This window comes from Podarcis raffonei, chromosome 9, assembly GCF_027172205.1.
Source record: "Podarcis raffonei isolate rPodRaf1 chromosome 9, rPodRaf1.pri, whole genome shotgun sequence".
In the NCBI taxonomy this organism is placed as follows: Eukaryota; Metazoa; Chordata; class Lepidosauria; order Squamata; family Lacertidae; genus Podarcis; species Podarcis raffonei.
Window position 1 is genome coordinate 11,055,666 of NC_070610.1, and position 24,968 is coordinate 11,080,633.

The 24,968-nt window shown below is 41.1% G+C and overlaps 1 protein-coding gene across 8 annotated transcripts in view; it reads left to right on the forward strand.

The window, feature by feature from the left end:
• The window catches only part of SLIT2 (slit guidance ligand 2), a 264,819-nt gene that overhangs the window by 192,816 nt on the left and 47,035 nt on the right, over positions 1 to 24,968 (forward strand). For 6 of the 8 annotated variants that reach the window (XM_053403609.1, XM_053403608.1, XM_053403613.1 and 3 more), the window contains 11 exons: positions 4,424 to 4,495; positions 5,270 to 5,341; positions 6,609 to 6,680; positions 10,376 to 10,519; positions 10,663 to 10,826; positions 11,611 to 11,634; positions 16,336 to 16,486; positions 18,316 to 18,390; positions 19,948 to 20,091; positions 21,541 to 21,684; positions 24,330 to 24,496. In XM_053403609.1, the coding sequence (XP_053259584.1) occupies positions 4,424 to 4,495; positions 5,270 to 5,341; positions 6,609 to 6,680; positions 10,376 to 10,519; positions 10,663 to 10,826; positions 11,611 to 11,634; positions 16,336 to 16,486; positions 18,316 to 18,390; positions 19,948 to 20,091; positions 21,541 to 21,684; positions 24,330 to 24,496 (1,229 nt within the window). The remainder of the gene's footprint in view (positions 1 to 4,423; positions 4,496 to 5,269; positions 5,342 to 6,608; positions 6,681 to 10,375; positions 10,520 to 10,662; positions 10,827 to 11,610; positions 11,635 to 16,335; positions 16,487 to 18,315; positions 18,391 to 19,947; positions 20,092 to 21,540; positions 21,685 to 24,329; positions 24,497 to 24,968) is intronic. The other 2 variants (XM_053403610.1, XM_053403614.1) reach the window with 1 other exon arrangement.

A 24,968-nucleotide genomic window follows, 5' to 3' on the forward strand; every position in this document is an offset into this window, starting at 1 on the left:
GTTCCCTCCATGGATTTCCAAATGCCTATGCGAAGCCCCAAAGCGGGAGATGAACACAGTAGCATTTTCCTGCTGATGATCCCTAGCAACTGGAATTCAGAGGCATACTATTCAATTTTGTTCTTTCTTTATTTATTAACTACCCTTCAGCATAAGGTCCTAGGACGGGTTGCAATGTTAGAACACAACACTTTGTTGTTGTTGTTTAGTCGTTTAGTTGTGTCCGACTCTTTGTGACCCCATGGACCAGAGCACGCCAGGCACTCCTGTCTTCCACTGCCTCCCGCAGTTTGGTCAAACTCATGCTGGTAGCTTCAAGAACACTGCCCAACCATCTTGTCCTCTGTCGTCCCCTTCTCCTTGTGCCCTCCATCTTTCCCAACATCAGGGTCTTTTCCAGGGATTCTTCTTTTCTCATGAGGTGGCCAAAGTATTGGAGCCTCAGCTTCAGGATCTGTCCTTCCAGTGAGCACTCAGGGCTGATTTCCTTCAGAATGGATAGGTTTGATCTTCTTGCAGTCCATGGGACTCTCAAGAGTCTCCTCCAGCACCATAATTCAAAAGCATCAATTCTTCGGCAATCAGCCTTCTTTATTTTCTTTATTACGGTCCAGCTCTCACTTCCATCTAAAACAGCTAGCAATCACTAAAATATTCATCTCGTGTCAAAAGCCAGGGTAAGGTGGTGGATCTTCAGCATTCTCTGGAATATAGCCATCATGGCTTATATAACCTTACCTAGGGCCGGCTCACCCATGAGGCAAGGTGATACAAATGCCTTGGATGGAGGAATCCATAGGAGCCTCCAAGGAATGCATCCAAGGAATGCATCACCTGCTGTTGCTGCCAGTGTGGTGCAGTCTTTGGAGGCTGAATCCACCAGCCTCTTGGTGTGTATGAGGTGCTGCTGGTCTCCACACTTGTTCCCAATGTAGGTCTTTATTACCCCCTTGTTTCTGATGTAGATCTTCACTCACCCCTTTCATACTGCATCACGGTGTGGTACGCTGGTTTGACATCAACGGATAGGAAGTGCCTACAGAGGGTGGTGAATACAGCACAAGATATTATGGGCTGTCCCATGAATCCACTGGATGAAATAGCAGAAGAACGTTGCCTCAGGAGAGTGAGGAAAATTCTCAGGGATGATTCACACCCTGGCCGGCACTTTCTTGATCTCCTGCCCTCAGGCAGGAGATATAGAAGCATGATTAGTCGCACCAACAGGGTAAAGAACAGCTTCTATCCGTGGGCTGTTAGGCTGCTGAATGAAAGGATAACAACAGGGCAACTGACTTTTGGGTTTGGTGGGTGTACATCAGTAAACAAGGGGAATTAAGACTAAGAGAGCTGAGTAGGGAGTGCTCGTGTAATCTCACTGTATACAAGTTGAAATACAAGTTGTATTTCATTTTCAATTCTTCCCTGGCAGGGAAGGACACTTTATGGTTTGCCTCAGGTGCCAAAATGTCTTGCATCAGCCCTGGATTTACTCCCACCCACAATTAATCTGCGTAATCCTCACTACATTTTGTAGCTAATTCCATAGTTTAACTTTGCACAGAGTCAAGTCCTTCCTATTTGAATGTTTTGAATCTCCCAACCTACATCTTCATTGGATGTCCTATGGTTCTAGAATTTTGAGAGGGAGAAAAACATCTCTCTAACCCCATTCACTACACAATGTTTTCTGAATCTGTCATGTTCATATACAAGCAAAATTTTCAAACTTAGAAAGCCCAGAATTTTGTAACTTTTCACCATAAAGGAAAACTCAATCATCATTTGAGTTTCCTTTTCTGAACCTTTTCCTTTGAACTTCAGTCACATCATAGATTTGCATAAGGGCTTTAAGATACTGACACTTATCAATCCCTTTTCTAAAGATTCCTAATATGGAAGTTGCTTTTTTCACATCTGCCACCACACACTGGGTCAACATTTTCATTGAGCTGTACACTGTGACTCCAAGATCTCTAGTCAGCCATCATCAGTTCAGACCATATGTATATATGAAGTTAAAGAACATTTTGCTACTTTGCACTTGCTTGCACTGAATTTCATTTTCCGTTTGAATGACCATTGCCCCAGTTTGGAGAGACCCTTTTGGAACTCCTTGAAATCTCCTTTTTGTTCTTTTCAATAATTTGGTGTCATCAGCAAATTTGGTGACCTCACTGCTCACCTCTAACTCCCACCTTTCCTGAGAAAGTTCAAGCTCAGCGATCTACATCTTCCTCAGTGAGGAAAGGTGATGAATTAATTCAGCTCATCTGCAATCTCCTTTCCCATATTTAGCTCACTTTTGACTCCCATGTCACCCAAAGGTCCAATTGTCTTCCTAGCTAGTTTACTGCTTCTAATGTATCTAAACCTTTTTCTATTATTATCTTAATATTTTTTGGAATAAACTCTTCGGTTGTTAGAAGAATCCAGTCTCTTTCAAGAAAGAAATTCTCTTTCAAGAAGGCATTCTCCATTAACTAAAGCCAACTTTGCCAAAGAATTATGCACCTTCATCTCTGGTGATGGACATTTTTGGCCATGTAGCTAGAAGTTACCTTATGAACTGTCCATCAGTCAGTTATGTTGTTCAATAGATTGATTCCATCTAACAAGCACATTTGCCATGTTCTTAAAGGCAAACTGTTCCGAGCACGGCTCCAATTTTGCAGTTAGACCATTCTGCATCTCAGCTAGGAATCGATGATATTTTGCATCTGGGAAAGTATTCTAACTTAATTAAATTTAAAGGGGTTTCAATTAGGAGTGTTGGGTGTGGGATGAGAAACTATTGTAGGCATCTTAAATTAGCGAGATCGATCAAAGAGCAGCCATGAAGGAGAGTGCTGCCACCTAGATGCCTTTGTCTCTGCCCCACAGTGTGTATTTACCCTGTGCGGGAGATAGTTATTGTGTTCAGGTGTCATGCTATACCATAGCTTAGCACCATCTTACTGAACCGGAGTGAGACTCACATGTACCCCCACCTTGTCTCGCACAGCCAGGAGGAAAAGTTTGGAAGCTGTTGCTTAATCACAGTTTGTCATTTCATCTGAACCAGAGAACTGTGATCAATGTTACCTATTGCTTGTTTGCAATTGTTCCAAGATGGCTTCTTTCAACCAAATCAATGTTAATGTTAAGGACAGTTTCTTGGCCTAGGACTCAGCAGGGGCCGGTCCACTGTCCCTCAGACCTTGTGGGGGGACGGACTATATTTTGGAAAAAAATAATGAATGAATTCCTATGCCCCACAAATAACCCAAAGATGCATTTTAAATAAAAGCACACATTCTATTCATATAAAAACACGCTGATTCCCGGAATGTCCGCGGTCCGGATTTAGAAGGCGATTGGGCCAGTTCTGGCCCCTGGGTCTTAGGTTGCCTACCCATGGCCTAGGTAAAATGTGATTAAGCAAAAGCTTCTGTGGTCCCCTCCTCTCAGCCATATGAGAGGAGTGGCAGCCGAGACTCGATGTGGCTCCTTTTGGCTTGCTCCCATTGCTTTGTTCATGACATCTGAACATTGGCACTGTCAGCTGGATGGAAAGATTCCCCACTTACGCAGGAGTTACATTCCAGGCCCCTGTGTGCATAAGTGAAATCACATAAAGTGGGAGAGCACCCTTTAAATGCCCTCTCTGCTGCTATTTCTTCAATCCATACAGAAAAATATCCACAACCAGCATTGATGCTCTGGGGCTGGCAGGAAGCTGGAGAATGCTCTGGAAAGTGGCTGCTGTGCTACCCTACACATCAGCTGTTAGGTGGGGAGACAGAGCAGCATAAACAAAGCCCCACTGCCCCTCCGGTCTTTTCAGGACTTCCTCTACCTTTGGAGCAACTTTAAGGGCATTTCTCATCTCTGATTCTGTAGAAAGAAATTGCAATCCTATTATTTGGGAGGAGAAGTTTCAGTTTTATTTCAAATTTCATTATTCATAAATATGGGTTTAATGCATATAAGGAATTTAAGAAATGTTAGTTGGAAAATGATGACTTTTTAAAGAGTGTTTGACTTGCTTCTTGCTTGAACCTTTTACTCCAGTCTTCTGTGAGAAACTGAATCCCCATGGTAAGCAACTGTAAGCTCCTTAGATTCCTTCTACTGGATATAACATAAAATATTTCAGATATGCAGCACATGTAAAATTAGATTAGTGCTTAATTTAAATTGTCACTACCCCGCATGTCAAAGTGACAGAAGGTGGGTTTCTTAATTTTTTTAAAAAATGAAAACAATTGCTGACCCTTGATTCCCATGGCATTATCTTTCACTATAGTAGAAAAAAATTACCTATGTTTTTAAAAGGCATTCCTTCTCATTGATACCAACATAAATTATACATATTTTGGATTGCCCTCTTGTGTCGTTTTTAGGGTCTTCAATAGCATTCTTTGTTGTTTTTCTTTGCTAGACGGCTGGAACAAAATTCCATCAAGGTCATCCCCCCCGGAGCTTTCTCACCATATAAAAAACTTAGAAGAATGTAAGTGAGAAATATTTTGGAACTTACATAAAAAACATATGGATGAAAAACAGGTCATGGTTTATACAAAATACCTTCTGTCAGTTTATGGGTGCTTAAAAAATGTCTGACAGCTGACAGATTAGTTGATATGGCTGTGTCTGATTGTTGAGTCTACGTAGCTCCTTTGTCATGCTAATAACTGACACTTATGCCAACTTATTAATACAAATTGACATTGTGCTTGCCGTTAACAGAACAATTTTTGAAGCAGAGCATGGCATCACGATGTCATTGATAGCATAATATTCAGTGCCTATGCTAATCTAATTGCCCCCTCCCCAAATATACAAAATGCATTAAAGCTTCAGGTTATTGCCAGAATTAAAGTGAGGGATGAGGGATTTTCAGAATTTTCTGGACTCCAACTTCTACCATTTCTGGTTGAATATTGATGATTCTGACCAAGGCTGATGGGAGTTAGAGCCACAGATTCCCATCCCTGATTTAAGCCACTATTTCTGGATGATGGGAACTGAACTTTGTGTTGTTACTCTTAAAAAACATATTTTTAAGAATATTGTATTTCTGATATTTTTTATGATCTATGATATTGTGTGTGTTGACGCTGGTCTGTGACCGTATTAATAAATTCATTCATTCATATTAAAAGTTAATTGCAAAAAGTGTTTTCAGATTAAATTTGTTAACTGCGCCTTATAGAGTTGAAATAAATCGCTGTTCGTCCCTTTCACGGATCATAACACGTCATAGCAATCTCGTTTCTCATTGCAGTGATCTGAGCAACAATCAGATCTCAGAGGCTGCACCAGATTCATTTCAGGGTCTACGCTCACTAAATTCGCTGTAAGTACCACCACTGTCTTTCAAAAGAAAGGCAAAATCCCCTGAATTGCAGTGAGGGAACAAAATGTTATTCTTGTGTCCGGGAATTAGACTCTAAACAGGATTCCACTCCTCTTGAAGGAACAGGTGTGTACTTTTGGCAGCACTGTTTGGTTTGCCAGCTGCAGTTGTTTCTGGGCAGAGTTCTCCTGGCCATAGTTAAGACATGGTCGGATAACCTCCCCATTGGATTATTATACTCTGCTCTCTCTGGGACTGCCCTTGAAGATGATGGAAAAGCTACTGCTAGTGCAGAACGTGGCAGCTAGGCTGCTGTGCATAAGAAGCTACAGGAACTGTACAAGTGGTTTGAAATTATCTTCACTGGCTACCAATATGCTTGCAGTCTGAATTCATAATATAATAATAATTTATTACTTATATGATCCCCATCTGACCGGATTGCTCCAGCCATTCTGGGCGGCTCCCAAGAATTTATAAAACCACAGCAAAACATCAAACTTTAAAAACTTCCCTATACCGGGCTGCCTTCAGATGACTTCTAAAAGTCAGATAGTTGTTTATTTCCTTGACATCTGACGGGAGGGTGTTCCACAGGGCGGGCACCACTACCGAGAAGGCCCTCTACCTGGTTCCCTTCAACTTCACTTCTCGCAGTGAGGGAACCAGCAGAAGGCCCTCAGAGGAGGACCTCAGTGTCAGGGCAGAACAATGGGGCTGGCGTTGTTTTGATGAATTTATTGCTGTTGTTTGATTTATTGATATGCTGCTGTGTTTAATATTATAATGATTGCAATGTTTGGGTTTTTTAATGTTGTTGTGAGCTGCTGTTGGAAAAGGGGAATACAAATTATTAAATCAAATCAAATTGAACAGTTGAATGCTACTGATTTTAGACAGCTGGCAGCTATTGTAGTGTTGTTCATGCAACAGAGCTTCCTCTTCCTTTACTGTCCCCTCTAGCTCCCTGTGCAACCTCAAAATCAGTTTGGGAGGGTTGGGGGGACCCTTCAGAGCACATTGGGGAGGGGGAAATGGAAGTCATGTTGCACCAGCGTAACAAGGCAGACTGGATGCAACCCATTGCCATTTGATTTGATTTGATAGAGCTGGCAGGTATTCTAATGCTATCTAAAATATAATTCAATATTCCAGCGCTGGAACCTTTGATGTGCTTTTGTCAGGGGCATACAATTTTAAAGAAATTCTAGATGAATACATTGTTGTTCAACTTCCGATCAATCACCTTTTGAATTATTTGTTACAGTGTTCTCTATGGAAACAAAATCACAGAACTTCCCAAAGGCCTGTTCGAAGGACTTTTCTCTCTACAGTTGTTGTGAGTATTTATCTGCTGAAATTTGGTTTTATTTTATCCGCTGAGAAGGGTTTTGTTTTGTAATTTTGCATTAAAAGTGGTTTGCTCCCTGGGAACGTTTATTATTGTTGTTGTTATTAGGAACATATCCACCTTTTCAAACGGCTCTGTGCAAGGGAACACCAACCTTTTGAAGATGAAGAGCTTTTATTGCTTTCCTGCACTGTATTCCCTCTGCTGCTGCTTCACAAACAAAGGGAGAGCCTTTATTTTATTATTTCTTCCAGTAGCTTTCTGGCCGCCTTTTTTGTTTTTGTTTTTCAAATGTTAACCATGAATCTTCACCTGCTTTGATTAGTAGCATTTAATCAAATGTATGGACGCGGGTGGCGCTGTGGGTAAAAGCCTCAGCGCCTAGGACTTGCCGATCGCATGGTCGGCGGTTCGAATCCCCGCGGCGGGGTGCGCTCCCGTTGTTCGGTCCCAGCGCCTGCCAACCTAGCAGTTCGAAAGCACCCCCGGGTGCAAGTAGATAAATAGGGACCGCTTACTAGCGGGAAGGTAAACGGCGTTCCGTGTGCGGCTCTGGCTCGCCAGAGCAGCGATGTCACGCTGGCCACGTGACCCGGAAGTGTCTCCGGACAGCGCTGGCCCCCGGCCTCTTGAGTGAGATGGGCGCACAACCCCAGAGTCTGTCAAGACTGGCCCGTACGGGCAGGGGTACCTTTACCTTTACCTTTATGTGCGCTTTAGAAATTCAAATTAAGACAATTACATTCTGTTTTACTTTTTGCTGTTATGATACCAATATTCAGCCTGTCTAGTCTATTTTAAATGGATTTGATTACTTGACTATAGAATCATTTATTTATTTTTCCAAAAAAAATTATTAGTTTTCACAATATTATAAACAAACAAACACACACACAAAACAAACATACATACATAAATCATAGCCTTATTGAAAATTACAGTTATTAACTTTGTTAAGTGACTTCCTCACTTCCCTTTGGTTGAATTTCATTGCATGTCCTTTTAATGGTTTTCCAAATCCCAATTTTTATAAAATTTAACTTAAGCATTAACATCCTTAGATCCTCACCTTATGGAATTAAACATATTAATTCATCACTTAACATAAATAAAATGCTTAGCCCATTAAGTATCTGCAAGCTATTTTCAGTTAGTTTAACTTAACAAATTTAACTAAATAATAATTAAATTTATTCCATTCTTCCTGATACTCCTCCTCCTTCTGGTCGCGGACTCTTCCAGTTAGGTCGGCTAGCTCCGAAAAATCCATCAGACTATAGAATCATTTAATCTGCCTGAGTTGCATGGCGTACAGTAATACCTCTGCTTACGAACCGTTCTCCTTGCGAATGCTTCAGGTTACGAGCTCCACTAACCCGGAAGCAGGTGCTCCTGGTTGCGAACTTTGCCCCGGGATGTGAGGCACACGCAGCGGGAGGCCCCATTAGCGAAAGCGCGCCTCAGGTTAAGAACGGTTTCTAGAGTTAAAATCGAGATGTGGAAATATGGAAATATCGATGAGAGGCAGGACTGAGATTTGGACATGCATTAAGGTTCAGACTATGGGAAGTCGTAAAATTAATAATTACAATTCGGAAGATAATTAGACTTTTTTAATTTTAGCTTTTTATTGGATTATGATTTGACATGTTAATTGGATGTTTTTTATTAGAAAATTAATAAAAACGATCTAACACAAGAACGGTTTCGAGTTGAGAACTGATCTCCGGAAGGGATTAAGTTCATAACCAGAGGTACCACTGTAATTCTTTCATTCATTCCAAGCCAGCTAACATGGGTCCATTGAGTTGGAAAGTATTTGGGTTCAGCTGAAAATATTTACTTAGTTTTCTGTGGCGTGAGAGAGACAAAGTGTATACAATTTTCAGCACTTGTTGCAAAAACATGAAGATCCTCATTGCCTTTTTTGTTCTTCTTTGCGCTCATGGCCTTTGGTTTCATTTGCCCACACATGACCATTTAATCCATTTAATCCAAGCAATGGATCCAAACTACAAGAAAGAAGATTCCACCTAAACATTAGGAAGAACTTCCTGACAGTAAGAGCTGTTCGACAGTGGAATTTGCTGCCAAGGAGTGTGGTGGAGTCTCCTTCTTTGGAGGTCTTTAAGCAGAGGCTTGACAACCATATGTCAGGAGTGCTCTGATGGTGTTTCCTGCTTGGCAGGGGGTTGGACTCGATGGCCCTTGTGGTCTCTTCCAACTCTATGATTCTATGAATCTATGATTCTATCCCTCCACATGAGTATGTTGGCAGGACCACAATCCGATGCGATGAATGATGGATATTTGTAAACGAAATTTTGTGGGTAACCACAGTACGCTAGAATGAATGGCAGTGTGGACAAGTGAGACTGAGAACTATGAGGGAGGAGAAGCAGCCAGGAAAACAAAAGGTTTCAAGCAGCAGTGAAATTTGAGAAGATGGTTATGTGTCTAGTTATCTCTTCAAATTTACTGAATGCAGTAGTTTCAAAGCAAATATAAAAATTAGGTGAAGCCCTAGTTGGAAGCAGTTATAAATACTTGACCCCTTTTGGACTCCCATTTTGTTCTTTAAATGTGTAATTTGGAAAAGGAGAAAGTTGCTATCTATCCTACAGAACTAAAATAAATAAAATTACTTAATTAACATATTTTACATTAATTTGCATATGCCGATTCCATGTTAAAGTATTTCAGTGTATGCAAGTTAAAATTTAAACCACCTCAACATTTAACAATGCAATCCTACATATGGCTACTTTAGAAGTAAGTGCCACTGAGGTCAATGAGACTTATTCCCAGGAAATTAGGCATAAGATTTCAGTTGAAGAGTAGTTAATCAGTCAAATTTCGTTAGGGCTTCATGTAATTTAAAATGGAAAATGCTGGTTCACACACACAGATAAAGCCTGTTACTACTGCTGCTGATTCCCTCCTTCTTCCCATGTAAACACCAAGGTTTATAGAAGCTTCTGTGTCCATTTGTCATTAACTCTGTAGCATGGCATGTTGTCTGAATCCTAAACTGTAGTTAATCCCATGTTTGGTTGAAACAAGCCAACTTCAGTTTATGAAACTGACTCGATTTCAACTAACCATAGTTAAGATTAACCATAATTTAGGGTTTGGATCACGCTGCAGTTTGTGGTTAATCTAAAATGGAAGCACTAGCATCTGATTTCCTCCTTTCAGCTATTCCAGAAAGGAGGACACTAGCTTGACACTTGTTATAATACTAGCCAAGGTCAATAACATCCAACAGCTTTCTTCTTTCCTTTGCCAATATATTCACTTTCAGTTTAAACCTGTGTACATTCAATGCAACACTTGATGCTGAAATAATATCTTAAGGAACTAGGTAGTTCACTGCATACAGGTGGCATAACTAATTTTGACATACAATTTTATTTTATTATGTATTGGCTTAAAACTGCTGATTTTATATTGGGGGTGGAATGGTCAACTTCTTTTCTGAATCTGATTTATTTATTTTGGTATTTTAATGTATATTGTTTTATGTAAATTGCGTGAAGGTTTTGATGACTAAGCAGTATATAAATCCTCTTAAATAAATAAAGATGTTGCATGAAATTCAAGAAAGTAAAGTTACAAAAATAAAGTTTGTCAATAAACAGTAAACTCTTAACCCTGTTTTCCAATTGCCTTTTGTTTCACAGATTATTAAATGCTAACAAGATAAATTGCCTGCGAGTGGATGCTTTCCAAGACCTGCACAACTTGAACCTCCTCTCTTTGTACGATAACAAACTTCAAACCATTGCAAAGGGCACCTTTTCTCCACTCCGGGCCATTCAGACCCTGTATGTATTGCAATTGTCCATTTGTTGTTATGTGCTTCAAGCTTTTTTTGGTTTCTGTTCCCAAATAGACCTGGAAAACTTTGGGAACTGCAGCGACCAACCACAAACATGTAAAAACGCTCTTTTCTTTTTATTTGTGAAAGGCATTTGGCTCAGAACCCCTTTATTTGTGACTGCCATCTGAAGTGGCTGGCGGATTATCTCCATACAAACCCTATTGAAACCAGTGGTGCTCGCTGCACCAGCCCCCGCCGTCTGGCAAACAAAAGGATTGGCCAAATCAAAAGCAAGAAATTTCGCTGTTCAGGTAATTTCCTTGGTTCAGCTGCTACTTTCCTTTCACTTCCAAAAAAACCACCGCCCCACCACCCTCTCCCTCCCATCACAACCCCCACAAACCAGCAGTTGCAGACATCCTTAACGACAACAACAACAAAAACCACAGCCTGGTGCCCAATTGAATTATTTAGCAATCATAGCAACTCTGGACTGAAGTTGTTTGATCAGAAAACATTCCTACAGTTAACACACTTGTTACTACCTCTGCAAGGCATTAAAAATATGTGAAGGAATTATGCTTTTTGATTAAATAATAAGAGTTCTGAGGTATCCTTTCTGTCAGTTGCGTAAAAAAAAAAGGCAAATCAAAAATGAAACAGATCTGGAATGCAGTTAAATCTTAAAAACAGAATCTACTCACGGAATATGAAAACATGACATTCATATTACACAGGGAAGCTTATATCGTGCTGAAATGTACTGTTTGCTTTTTCTAATCTTATTCCATTTCCTACTTACATGTTTCCAAAGCCTAACCTCTGTCATCTGGTTTCCAGCTGTTCCAGGTGCATTTTGTATTCTGCAGTTAATTCACAGTCTACAGCTAGTGTAAATATCAGAAGAGTGCTGCTGATATTGGCTGCAAATACATTTATATCTAATCATACTAGTATCAGAAGTTCGTTCGAATACCACTACCCTGCGCAGTTAGCTTTAATTACCTGTAGTCCATCCTCAGTCTAATAGAATTAATTTTTTGCTTGCTGACATTCAGGTGCATATTCTATTATTTTTTCTCTTTTTTTATTTAGCTAAAGAACAGTATTTCATTCCAGGTAGGTTTGGCTCTGCAGTAAAACTGACTAACTGCAGGTACCACTCCCTCCTCCCTCACCGAAAGCAAACTTTCATTTTAACATTTAAAGAACTGGTGCATGCATTTTAACCCTGCTGGAAACCTCTTAGAATAGTAATAGTTTCCTAGTTTTGTCTTCCCACTACATGAGCTTTGCATGCAGCTCTTTGCTATCCAACTCACAAATAAGCACAGAATTTATCCAGTACCATCTGATTTTAGAAAGAGATATCTGTCCCCGTTTTGCCTCTCCTGTTTACTGTTAACAACTCTATTCTTTAAATGTAGCTGCTGTGCTGCTTTTAAATGAAGAGAATCCTGCTATGATCAAAGAGCTAATAGAAGTCTAAGCACCCTTTCAAAATCAATACTTTCCTGCCTTTTATGCACTAAACTATTGCTTTCCTGCTGACTATCTGAACTGTTGCTTGCTCACCTATGACCTTTGATCCCTGTGTTTGTGAAATCGCAAAAAATGCCAAGCAAAAGGATATTAATCGTCTTTGCAAAGGCTTCCAAAGGCTGTATATGTCTTCTGTTAAAATAATTTTGATGGAAGAAAAAATAATTTAATAGTTGGCACATTTATACCACACTTTAAACTAAATCCTGATTCTCTTGAGGTATTCCACATGAATGATTGAGATTGGCTTTAGTTATATGAAACACGTTTTCCCCCAACCACCCCTTGCAGCTGACAAACGAGTGCAGTGCTTTCTTAACAGGGGAAAGAACAAAATCAACTATGTCATGTGTTTACAATATAACGTCCCTTACAGGTGATATATAATTGATTAGCAAAAGTGCTCAAAGGTCTAATGAAGCTTTTGATTGAACTGCAGGTGCATGAACTGCCAGAAAAAAACAAAACCCAATTATAGTTTACTTTCTAGAGGAAGGAAAAAACGTTGTTGTAATTGAGTATGCAATCAATGACACTTGTTCTTTGAAGCACTTACAGGTATATGGTCGGCCCACAACGTTCAGCAGACTAACCTATTGATTGGTTTGGGTTCTTATCCACTTAAGCTTGCTTATTTTACACTTGCTGCTTTTACTGTCATGTACTACATTATCTTCTAGCTGGAGAGATGATGTGAAGAGTATTATGGCCTTTAGTAGTGCCCTGGCTAAATGCAGAGGGAAGAAAATGCACAAGGGCTGCTCTTTGCATAATCCGGTCTATCCTTTATAAAAAGCACAGCGTTCTGCACACTGTGTCCAGATTTTCCTTTGAACCAGCAGCATCTGGTGAAGCAGTTCTCTTTTGGGAACCGCCAGCTGCCAATGTAGGTTATCAAATGGAGTGCAGGATTGAAGCATGGAGTACTTCAAACATGCTTGCACCTGGGCAAGGTGCCCTAAATCTCCCCTGGTGCCTCTCAGCAGCTGCTTGATAAGGGCTCGAATCTCTCTCCCACCTTCTCAGTTGTTCCATAGTGGTGGTGACTGGTAGTTCCTGCCTGAATACTGCACTTCACCAACAGTGGTGAGATGTTGTTGCAACACTTCCACAACAGCCCACTGCAAGCCCAGCGTATTTTAGTAGTCAACTAAAATTGAGATTAAAAGGGACGCGGGTGGCGCTGTGGGTTAAACCACAGAGCCTAGGACTTGCTGATCAGAAGGTCGGCAGTTCGAATCCCCGCGACGGGGTGAGCGCCCGTTGCTCGGTCCCTGCTCCTGCCCACCTAGCAGTTCGAAAGCACGTCAAAGTGCAAGTAGATAAATAGGTACCACTCCGGTGAGAAGATAAATGGCATTTCCGTGTTCTGCTCTGGTTCGCCAGAAGCGGCTTAGTCATGCTGGCCACATGACCCGGAAGCTGTATGCCAGCTCCCTCGGCCAATAAAGCGAGATGAGCGCCCCAACCCCAGAGTCGGTCACGACTGGACCTAATGGTCAGGGGTCCCTTTACCTTTACCTAAAATTGAGATTCTTGGGCTTTATGACTTTATCAAGAGAGACAATTCTTGCTGTTGGCATCCGCCTGTCTCAAGAGACAACAGAATACGCCTCCAGGGGTGAAGTCAAACTTCTGTGTTGGCAGCACTGAAGTGGTCTCTCTGGGACACAAGGCTGGGAAGTATGTATGGAGGTGCTGGGCTGCTGATGGGAGCAATATGTTTGGCCCAGCTTGGCTGCAGGAGTTGCCGGAAGGAGAGACTCCACTCCAGATTTGTGTAAGGTTTATTCCTTAGCCTTTTCCTCCTGAATATATCACACAAGCCAGCAGAGGTTTAGGATCAGTGTTTTCCTTCTCCTAGATGGGCTGCCTTCCCAGGTTGACAAGCCCCTAAGAGAGAGACAGTGGTTTTCTTGGGAATATAGAAAAAGCATAAGTGTTCCTGTTATTAGCTTTCAATCTTTTTAAAAATCAGTACAGAATCAAACATACTTCTGCGGCACTCGATGAAGACATTCAGAAGCAATGCTCTCCCTGTGGATTAGAATTATTAATCATATAATTCAAATCTGCACAAAAAAGTACTTCATCCTTAAATAATATTTGAAAACTGTAGACCCATTGAGCTAGAAAATGAATAAGCCAGGAGTAAGTTTTTCATAGTTCTTAATGTGACACTGAGCCAAACCATTGTTTGGTGAACTGAGCAAAAATGCAGGCTCCCGGGGAGTAGATTGCAGCCTCTCTGCTTCTCCCCCTGCTGTTGTGAGCTAACCCATCATTTAGCTTAGTTTTACAGTGGATGCTTGGGTTGCGAATGTGATCCGTGTGGGATGCACGTCACAACCCATAGCATTCGCAACCTGCAGCGGCGTATCTGCTCACGTGCGGGTTGTGATTTGACACTTCTGCACATACGCAACCGCCGAAACCTGGAAGTAACCCAGTTCCGGTACTTCCTGGTTTCGGTGGTCCATAACCCAAAAAAATACAACCTGAAGTATCTGTAACCCGAGGTATGACTGTACTGCTAAACTTGGGCTCGTGGTTTATCTTGCTCCAGACAAACCACAAGGTGTAGCCCGAGGTCTGTTCTATAGCTTACTGTTTGTAGTTTGTCTGAGGGAGATAACCAGGAGCCTGGGTCTGAACGTAACAGTAAACCATGGCTTAACTCAGTGCTGCATGGTAACACCAAATCCAGATGAGCAAATCAGCCACAATCTTGTCTCTGGGAGCCTGCGTGTTTGTTCGCACTAAACCATGGTATGGCTGAGCAAACTGGGAAGTTGTTTTTTTCCTTAAACGACTTAACAAATGTGTGTGAAAGTGCCCTCAAACAACCGTATCTTTCAGTGAATATATTTTAAGAATTTTAATGCTTTTGCCTATGAAGATGAACATATTATATAATTGTTCAATAGATAGTCTGCTGTATCTTTTTGCTATACTGTACCACTTCAGATTAATTATACTCTGACTCTTTTTGATATAGTACAGTGCCGAAGCATCATATAATCAAAGAAGTGTAGAATAAAATCCAACTTCTTTAAATTGAGAATTTCAGACGGACCTTGATGAAGGCAGGATATTACCCAAACCCTAGCTGAGAAAAGCAAGATGAGCTTTGTTTTTGTTGGGTTTTTCCTCCCATTGGGATCACTCTTGTCTTTCTTTCTTCCTTGGCTGTCTTTCCTGTTTCAGGAGTTCACCATTTGGGCTGTAAGTAGAGTTCAGCGTGTGGACCAAATAACAGTACACTTCCCAGTCCTGATGCACTTTCCACTTCTAGTCTCAGTCTTTTCACCTTTTGTCCAAGAAGAGCTCACCAGTCATTTAAGTTTCTTTGTCCCCCTCCCGCCCTCCCCCCACATCACTTACCCTCAACTTCTTAATAGATGTTTCTTCCTGACTTGTGAAGGATGCTATCTCCATTCTGTAACGCGGAGAATGGCGAAGAGATCTTCCTCCCTGCAGTCTACTTTATGTCTTTTCCAGTTTAGCAATGTTGCAGTGACCGTGGACATTCTGTACGAAGGATGTCGTGCCATGTTGAGCGGTTTCCCACTGCAACACTTTTCCTGCTCTTTCCTCTTTCTCCCATTGCTTCTGCTCCTTGGTCTAAGCGGATGAAGTTGTGATAACTTAGCGAGATTTTCTGTTGTGCTTGATCTAACCATGTGGTTGCGAGGTATGAGTAAAACATGGTTCTGTCAAGCACCATGGAACGTCACGCAGCTTTCTACAGCATAGCAGGCTGCTGAGGCTTAAATCAGGATTACACACTTTTTAAAAATTGAAGAAGAAAAACATGGCTTTAAATTTTATGGTTCTGAGATTACGTAGGCGGGCTGTGGCCAGTGAAATAGAAGAATAAAGGAGGGTAATGAAATGGAATACAAAGATTTACTTAATCCTGAAACTGTGGGAATAAGATATATTTAACAAGAATTAGCACTGCTTTATGTTTTTAACTGTAAATGGAATGGATTGGCTGACAACTTAATCAGCAGAAACTACAGCTGTGAAAAGCTCAAGCGGTTAATGTTATCCTACCACATGTCCCGTCCCCCCCAGCAAATTTCAAGCCCTCTGAAATTTAACCCACTCTTAAACCTTACTGTTTCTTCATTACCATAAAACTTTCCCCAAATTACCCATTTGTCTGTACTGCAGGTCTGTCTCTTTTCTCTCTCTTATTTTTTTCCCTACGAGAAAATAATCCCAACATCTTGATGAACTTAGTACCTGTATTTTTATTCTGCTTATCCTCAGGCACCGAAGATTACAGATCCAAACTAAGCGGAGATTGCTTTGCAGACCTGGCTTGTCCTGAAAAATGCCGTTGTGAAGGAACAACTGTTGACTGCTCCAATCAAAAGCTCAGCAAAATTCCTGACCATATTCCTCAGTATACAGCAGAACTGTAAGTTTGAGCTCACAACAGTGTGCTGGATGAATATCAGTGGTGATAATATCAATTCACAACTGCTCTTTCTTTATCCCTTTTTGGAATGTCGCAGATCCTTCCAGTTCATGAATTTTCAATTGTATTAAGTTTTACTTGCTTTACAACATTTAGCAAAGGCAAAGAAAAAGAAATTCAAATATTAGTGTAGAAAACCATACAAAATGTTGGCACATTATTGCTTTACAGTTCTCTCCACAGCAAAAGCAGTCTCTGTTTACCTACTTTGAACCCACCTCTCAACTATCGCACAGTATTGTGCAAAATATAACTGGTTCAAGCACAGTGAGTAATCAGAATGTCCAATATATACACCCTTTGTTGATGATGATGATTGAAGGATCACAGGGCAGTTTACAATACAAAAGCACAAAGATACACAGCATAGTAACAAAACAACAACAACAACCAGTAACCCCTCCAACAGGTTTAAAAGGCCATAGATTGTTTACTTAGCCAAAGGCCTGGTAGAAGAGCAATGTTTTTGACTGGCACCTGAAGATATATAATGAAGGCGCCAGGTGAGCCTTCATTATTGCTATGTCTTCAACAATAATTGCTGATTCTTAGACAGAACGCCCCTTGTGTTGGGTACTCTGTTGTCTGTGATCTATGTACCGTACAACAGGTGACTCCTAGATGAGATAATCAATCACTTCCTTGTTCCACTGTGTTTCATTTGGAGCTACCTAGATAAGTATTGCCTCCACTTCCCACTGGTTCTAAGAATATTGATAATTCTTACTCTGAAAAATAGGGATGGGGGGAAAATGCAGTTGAAAGGGACCTTCCCCAAATAGTCCCTTCCCCAAATAGAAAGACAAGCTATCAGCTTGTCTGATGGATTGCACTATGCAATTCAGACCGCAATAAAGCAGGGAGCTATGTGCCAAATATAATATCAGCCTGAACAGGTACTAATGCCTTTGTGGAACTTCATATCTGCAATTGAAAAACAGCCTATTGCTAAAGCTCCGAATTACAGCTGCTTGCATCAGTCCCCCCACATTTACATTTATTGTAATTATTTTTTCCTAGTGTGCAATCCTGCTTGCTTCTAACTCTAAATGAGGTTAATGGAGCCTTTCATGCCTGAGTTACAGATTTAGAAATGGATGCTTATAGATTACACCAAAAATTAGTGCTGTTATGCCGCAGCTTGTGTGCTGCTGCGATTTATTCTAATTATGCTGAAACAGACTGTGCGTTAAGGAAATAGACCTGCTGAGACCATGCAGGAATGGATAGATATATAATCTGTATGTTTATAACTGCTGGTTGTTTTATATGTTCACATAAATGCAAGAAGGACTGTGCTAGCTTCACGTATTGCCAGGGGGACATGCGTCATCTCCAAGTGATGTTTGGCAATATGCACGAGGCCAGTGTTGATTGGGCCATGCACACAATAGCCTATCAATGTATACATTTTTCACTTTTTCACCGTATATATTTTGTAAGAGTGCATATTCTTGTACTATGTATGAAATTTTATGGGTTGACAACGTGTGTTAGAATTTGTAGGCCTTTCCTGATATAAACTTGCGGCCTTTATTATTGTTAACTACACTTAATGCACGAAGCATCTGCAATTGATCGATATTTTCCAACAACTATTGGTGACTGTTCTTTTTGACTGGACAGTGCACAGAATTCCCCTTATCCTGCAGTAAAGTGGTGCTCTTCTTCCACTCCTGCCTGTGATTTGGTGTCATTGCTGGCACTTACGCACCTTCACGAAACAAGTCACAATAACCTAAATTTATATCTTGCTACTCCTTCTGCAGGCGACTCAACAACAATGAATTTACAGTGTTGGAGGCTACAGGGATCTTTAAGAAGCTTCCTCAACTACGTAAAATGTAAGCTTATCTGCCAGCCTGCCTTATACAGGTGGCCTTGGTGCAATAATTTAAGAAAAAAGTATAAAGTATTATTGCAGGAGCCCAAAGCTGTAGAATGTCCCAGCCTGTGGTATTCTTTGCGGAACGTGGGTGCTCATTTTGCCAGTGTTTCAGTCGTACTCTCTTTCTCTTCTTTTATCCCTGCCAGTTTATTTGCACAGTCAAAAGGGGAAGGGGAAGCCATTGCTCACCGGTAGAGCCTACATTTTCATGTGCAAGGTTCCAAGTTCGGTCTCTGGCTTTTACAACTGAAAGGATCTCTGGTAGCAGACTGAGATTCTTATAGCCACTGCCCATCAGAATAGACAAAACAGGACTAGATAGGACCAGTGATCTGGCTTGGTATAAGGCAGCTTAGTATGTTGAAGATAACAAAAATCCTACTGTTATACTGAAGGAAGGCTCATTGAATTCTGCCCATTTCATATAGTTGCTAAAGTATTTTGTATCCTTGATTCCAAAATTTCCATATGCTAGGGAGAAAAAAAGGGAGAATTGCTTAATGCTCATATGATGCCAGGTTTGTCCCATGTGCAAGAACCCACAACCCACGCTAATTTATTTTGTGTTGCATACCTAAACCACAAACAGTAAGCCAGCAGAGATCACAGGATTTGCCAAAATCTCTATCTGATTTGTTCAGTAGCACTGATACATCAAACCACCTCCATGTCTTTTCTAGAGTCACCTGACTTTATATTTGGGATAGCTATTGGCACTCGCTGCTCGAAGCTAAGTTAATGAAATCAGTTCTGCTTAGAGTGATCTCAATCCAAGTGTGTGTGTGTATCAGGCAACATTCCTGCAGGATAAAAGTGGAATAAGCATCCAAAATGCTGATAATACGATCTATTATAGTGAATCAGTTATTTTAAAATTGAAGCTGTTAATAGAAGACGCAGTGATTTATTTATTTTTAATGTTGTCACTATATTCCTGGATTTTTATTTTGTGAAGAAAATCTATTTCTGTTTCCTTTCTGGAAGCCTTTCTTTTCTCAATTCTGAATGAATCCCAAACAGTGTTTAGACTGGCTGCCCGCCTCTCAGTCACCTAAAGTCACAGTGCCCTCAGGTGATGATGTTTGGCATCTCAAAGCACCATGTGGGGCTTTTGAAGGGCTTTTAAAGAAACCCGTACAGTGCTTTGAAGCACCCCTGTCAGCAGACTTTAACTCACTTCCTATCAGCTGATGAGTGGTGACTTCAAGCTTGATTTCTGCAGGTATCGGCTGCACAATTGAGTTCCTCACAGACAACATAGTTCTGTAGCTGATTCAGCCATGTATATCACGTGGCATGGTTTTGGGGGGGAAACAGCCATGTGGATCAAATTGTGACTCGTACTGGGCCAAATCTGGCCTGTGGGCTAGAGGGTCTCTATCCCCAGATTAGCGCTTTCTTGAAATCATGTTGCTAGACCAGAATTTAGTTGCTGCTTTTTGTATTCTTCATTATATGGATCATTTTCTCCAAAACACTTTTCCTATTAATTTGCTTTGCCGTGAAACAATAGAAATCTGAGCAATAATAAAATCACAGATATTGAAGAAGGAGCATTTGAAGGAGGATCGGGTGTAAATGAGCTGTTGCTCACCAGTAACCGGCTGGAGAATGTGCGCCACAAAATGTTCAAAGGACTTGAAAGTCTCAAAACTTTGTAAGTATGTTCCTCTCTCTACTTTGCTTGCTCTCTTTGCTTAAACTTCTGTCTTGTTTTCTGGGTATGGATGTATGCTCACTTTGACTCACATTTTTTATAATGTAAAATGCATTAATCATATATGCTGCCTAATTGCAATCAATATCTTTTGGATAGGTATATGGCTTCACAGAGGGCATGAAGTAAATTCTGGTCACAGATAAGGAAGTATTATGTAGGAAGCAGATGTAGGCACATGTCTTTTCATCTATGTGGAACAGCATTGTTTGTAATGTGCTTATAACTGTCCCCCCTCCATCACTCCTTACAATATGTTTTTGGATATTACTAAGTCCCTGGATCAACCTCGATTATGACTGGTGTTGCATAGAAACTGAGCTGTTAGGACCATTCCTCTGGCTATTATTCTGGCATCCTTTGGGTAAGAAGAAGAAGCAGTACCCAGCAATGGCAAGGAGCATGAATGCTGCTCTTGGTTAGAAGGCAAATACTTTACCCCTATTGGTACCTCCCAAATTGATGAAGTCCCCCAATTTCACAATTTGTAAACTGGGACGGGGATTGAGCGGGGGTTAAGCTGGGTCTGGTTGTAGAGATTTCTGGGATCATATATGTGGAGTAGCAGGAGAGTGCTGTTGTGTTCATGTCCCACTTGTGGGGTTCCCATTGGCATCTATTTCACCACTGTGGGAAACGGTCTTAAATGTACCTTTGCTCTAATCCAGCTGGGCTCTTCTAATGCCCTCAAGTGCTTTCTAAATACTGCATATTATTTCTCAGCATCCATGCCTAGTAAGTTAATAACTCAGGGGGAAAATGCAATGCAACATCTCATAAAATGTTTAGTAAACCGTACAGAATGGTTTCCCCTAGTAGTGGTGTATGGAAGTGAGAGCTGGACCATAAAGAAGGCTGATGCTTTTGAATTGTGGTGCTGGAGGAGACTCTTGAGAGTCCCATGGACTGCAAGAAGATCAAACCTATCCATTCTGAAGGAAATCAGCCCTGAGTGCTCACTGGAAGGACAGATCCTGAAGCTGAGGCTCCAATACTTTGGCCACCTCATGAGAAGAGAAGACTCTCTGGAAAAAACCTCTGGTGTTGGGAAAGATTGAAGGCACAAGAAGAAGGGGACAACAGAGAACAAGATGGTTGCACAGTGTTCTTGAAGCTACTGCAAGAGGCAATGGAAGACAGGAGTGCCTGGCGTGCTCTGGTCCATGGGGTCACGAAGAGTGGGACACGACTAAGCAACTAAACAACAACAGGGAAATGTACACAGATGAGATGTGCAATACATTCTCTATGGCATTGTTCCCCAACTTCATGCCCTCCAGATGTTCTGATTAGGGATGATGGAGTTGTAGTCTAAGACTTCTAAAGAGCACCAGTTTGGGGAAGGCTACCCTTTGGAGTAACAAACTGATTTGTTTCATTTTTCCTCAGGATGCTAAGGAGCAATCGCATCAGCTGCGTGAGTAATGACAGTTTCACAGGCCTGAGTTCTGTTCGACTGCTATCCTTATACGATAACCAAATAACCACAATTGCTCCTGGTGCATTTGACACTCTTCATTCCTTGTCTACACTGTAAGTTGTTCTTGCATTCATAGCCAGCCCTTGACATTTATACATGTGTGTTATATCTAAATTAGGGGTAGCTAGCTTGTGACCCTCCAGATGAACTCCATATCCCATCATCCTTGGCTATTGGCCATGCTGGCTGGGGCTGATGGGTGCTGGTGCCAAATAACATTTGGAGGGCCACAGTTCAGTCACCAAACGAACAAGAGTGCTTGCAAAGTCATGTATGTGAAAGTTTTCAGAGAATGCTAGAATTCAAAATTCAAATTGAGAGGTGACAAAATGTGAAAATACATTGGTAATCTCTGCTAATTGTTTGGTGGCTCATACTATTTCTAAATAACCCCATGCAATATTGTGTCTGACTAGCAGTGATTTCCCTTGGTTCAGGGTACCAGTGCAGCTGAATCAACCAGAGGGGTTGTTTCACACAAAATGCAGCACTCACTGATAATGAGGGACACTCAGAGGGTGTATTGAGAGCCCTGAGGCTTTTGTCCAAATATCTGCAGTTGTTCAGATGCACCAATAAAACTCCCTTCTTCTCATGCTACCCCATTTTTTTTCAAAGGGGAGAGCAACAGAGCATGAACAGCTGTGTAGAGGCTCTGAACTGTTCCTGTTATTCGGGTGATCGAAACATTCATAAATTTATTCATTTACTTAGTGCAAATAAACATGTGCAACAGGGCGCAATTCTTTAGTTATTAGCCTTAATAACTTAAAGAGGGCCTGGTTAGAAATGGGCAAGCATTTCACTCACCTTATTTCTACACATTGCAATCAACTCACAAATAGGAAAATGTCTCTTTTTCATGAACTGCTTTGAGAAATAATGTGGGTAAAGGTAAAGGGACCCCTGACCGTTAGGTCCAGTCGCGGACGACTCTGGGGTTGCGGCGCTCATCTCGCTTTATTGGCCGAGGGAGCCGGCGTACAGCTTCCCGGTCATGTGGCTAGCATGACTAATCCGCCTCTGGCGAAGCAGAGCAGTGCACGGAAGCGCCGTTTACCTTCCCACTAGAGTAGTACCTATTTATCTACTTGCACTTTTGACGTGCTTTCGAATTGCTAGGTTGGCAGGAGCTGGGGCAGAGCAACGGGAGCTCACCCCGTCGCGGGGATTCGAACCGCCGACCTTCTGATTGCCAAGCCCTAGGCTCAGTGGTTTAGACCACAGCGCCACCTGATGGAAGTGTTTCTTCTTCCCCCTTATATTGCTATAATCAGCTATTTGTTTTGGTTCTGTATCTGGTTACCCCCAAGATAAATTGTGTAATACAGGCAACTACTGATTTGGAGGGGGGTGCATTCCACTTCATTGCATGTGATAGCAGGGTGTGTATAAGCGCCCAATTACCCATCTGCCCCCTTTCTCTGCCACTTCCAGGTTTGTGGTGATGTGTGTGCGCATAGTCATGCATGCTTTGAATGCATGCAAAATGGTTACTACCTGTATAAAGGAGTTTGGTTAAAGCTGAGCACCTGATACACACACCCAGCTCTGAGGAGTAATAATTGCCATAGAACAACACAGAGCTGTTGCCATTTAACTGACCATATTCCTGTTTTCCAACTGTAGCTAGGCATGGAGAAAATTGGCAGGTAATCTAGAGAGAGAAAATAGCAGAAAATGTGTCCTCTGTAAGGGTGCTATTAAAGGTTCAAAAGGAGCTCTACTGTTAAGCAAAAAGTTGGGAATTGTAGCAATCATAGTTCAGTCATCATATGCATGTTTACTTAGAAGTATGTCCCATTGTATTCAATGGAGCTTATTCCTAGGCAACTGTGCAAAGGATTGCAGGCTAAATGAGATACATTTGAAACACCCCCCCCCCATGAGTCAACTGTACGTAAAAGGAAATATGAATATTCAATGAAAGGAAATATGAATATTCAGTGAAAGGAAATATGAATATTCGAGGGGGGAGTAAGGCATGTGGTGTGTCTAACAATTGGGTTTTCTGTGGCAGGAATTTTTGAGGGAAGAACGTAATTACCAGCATACTTAATCCTCTGCCCTCTCACAATGTGACAAGTTACACCTAATGACTAATTCGTGCATATTAAAGATGGCATATTTATAAATAATGAAATTGTCAATAGGCCTCTGTTGAAATGTGGAGGTGCCAAAAGCACTGAGACTTGTGGAAGTAAATCCATTTTTATAACTGGCATGTAATCAACTTAGCTGTCAGTTTATATGGAAAACCTATTCTCTGGAGCAAATAAAAGATGGAAATCTTGAAGAGGCAAATTAATGAAAGAGCTGTTGTCAGGTTAAAGCTAATAATATAAAGTAATCAGCCTACATTTTGACATTAAATTACTGTATTATTGTGTGTAGATAGCTTGACAGCAAGTCAGATTTGTGATACATCCTATTTAGGAATCATTTTAAGGTATCGGGATTACTCAGCTCAGACTCCGAAATTGCTATCCTGATATTTGGTGGGGGCAAGAGGATGTTTTTTTGTGGGTGGAATTTCGTCTGCATCTCTATCGCATAAAATGCAAAGGGTGGATGGAGTGAAAAGAGCTAGTAAAACGAATCCTACTTTTTTTGCAGTGTGAACAGGGAGTTTTAATTTTTGTGCGCGCGTTTTCATCGCTTGAAACTGAGCCCTGTGTTGTTCACATGTGTTTATCAGAAACCTCTTAGCCAACCCTTTCAACTGCAACTGTCACTTAGCATGGCTGGGAGAATGGCTGCGGAAAAAGCGAATTGTGACGGGCAACCCCCGCTGCCAGAAACCCTACTTCCTGAAAGAAATTCCTATACAGGATGTGGCCATTCAGGACTTCACTTGTGACGACGGTAAGAAACGGAGCTGTCATGCTGTATGTCTCTCGTGGCAGATTCATCATTGTAATAATAATAATAATAATAATTTTTATTTATACTCCGCCCTCCCCAGCCAAGGCCGGGCTCAGGGCGGCTAACAAGCAATAATAAAAACAAGTGGAATGAATACAACTTAAAAACAAGATTAAAATACAACAATTAAAATTGTAGTATGAAAAATAGGGGTGGAGGATAAATAAATTCAGTTCCATTCAAATTGAAAGCTGAATATATCAAATAAGCACCTTTAAAAACAACATGCAGAGGAAACAAACCCGTTATTCAAAATTCAAACTTATCCGAATTTTGCGATGCAGTTCTTTAACCAAGAAAAAAAGAGAATGCATTAGGGGGACGTGTGCGTAAAAATTAATATTCAGAATTCAAAAAAAATGCATTATATAAGGGGAATTGCCTGCAAAAAATGTGTACATTAGTCAAAACT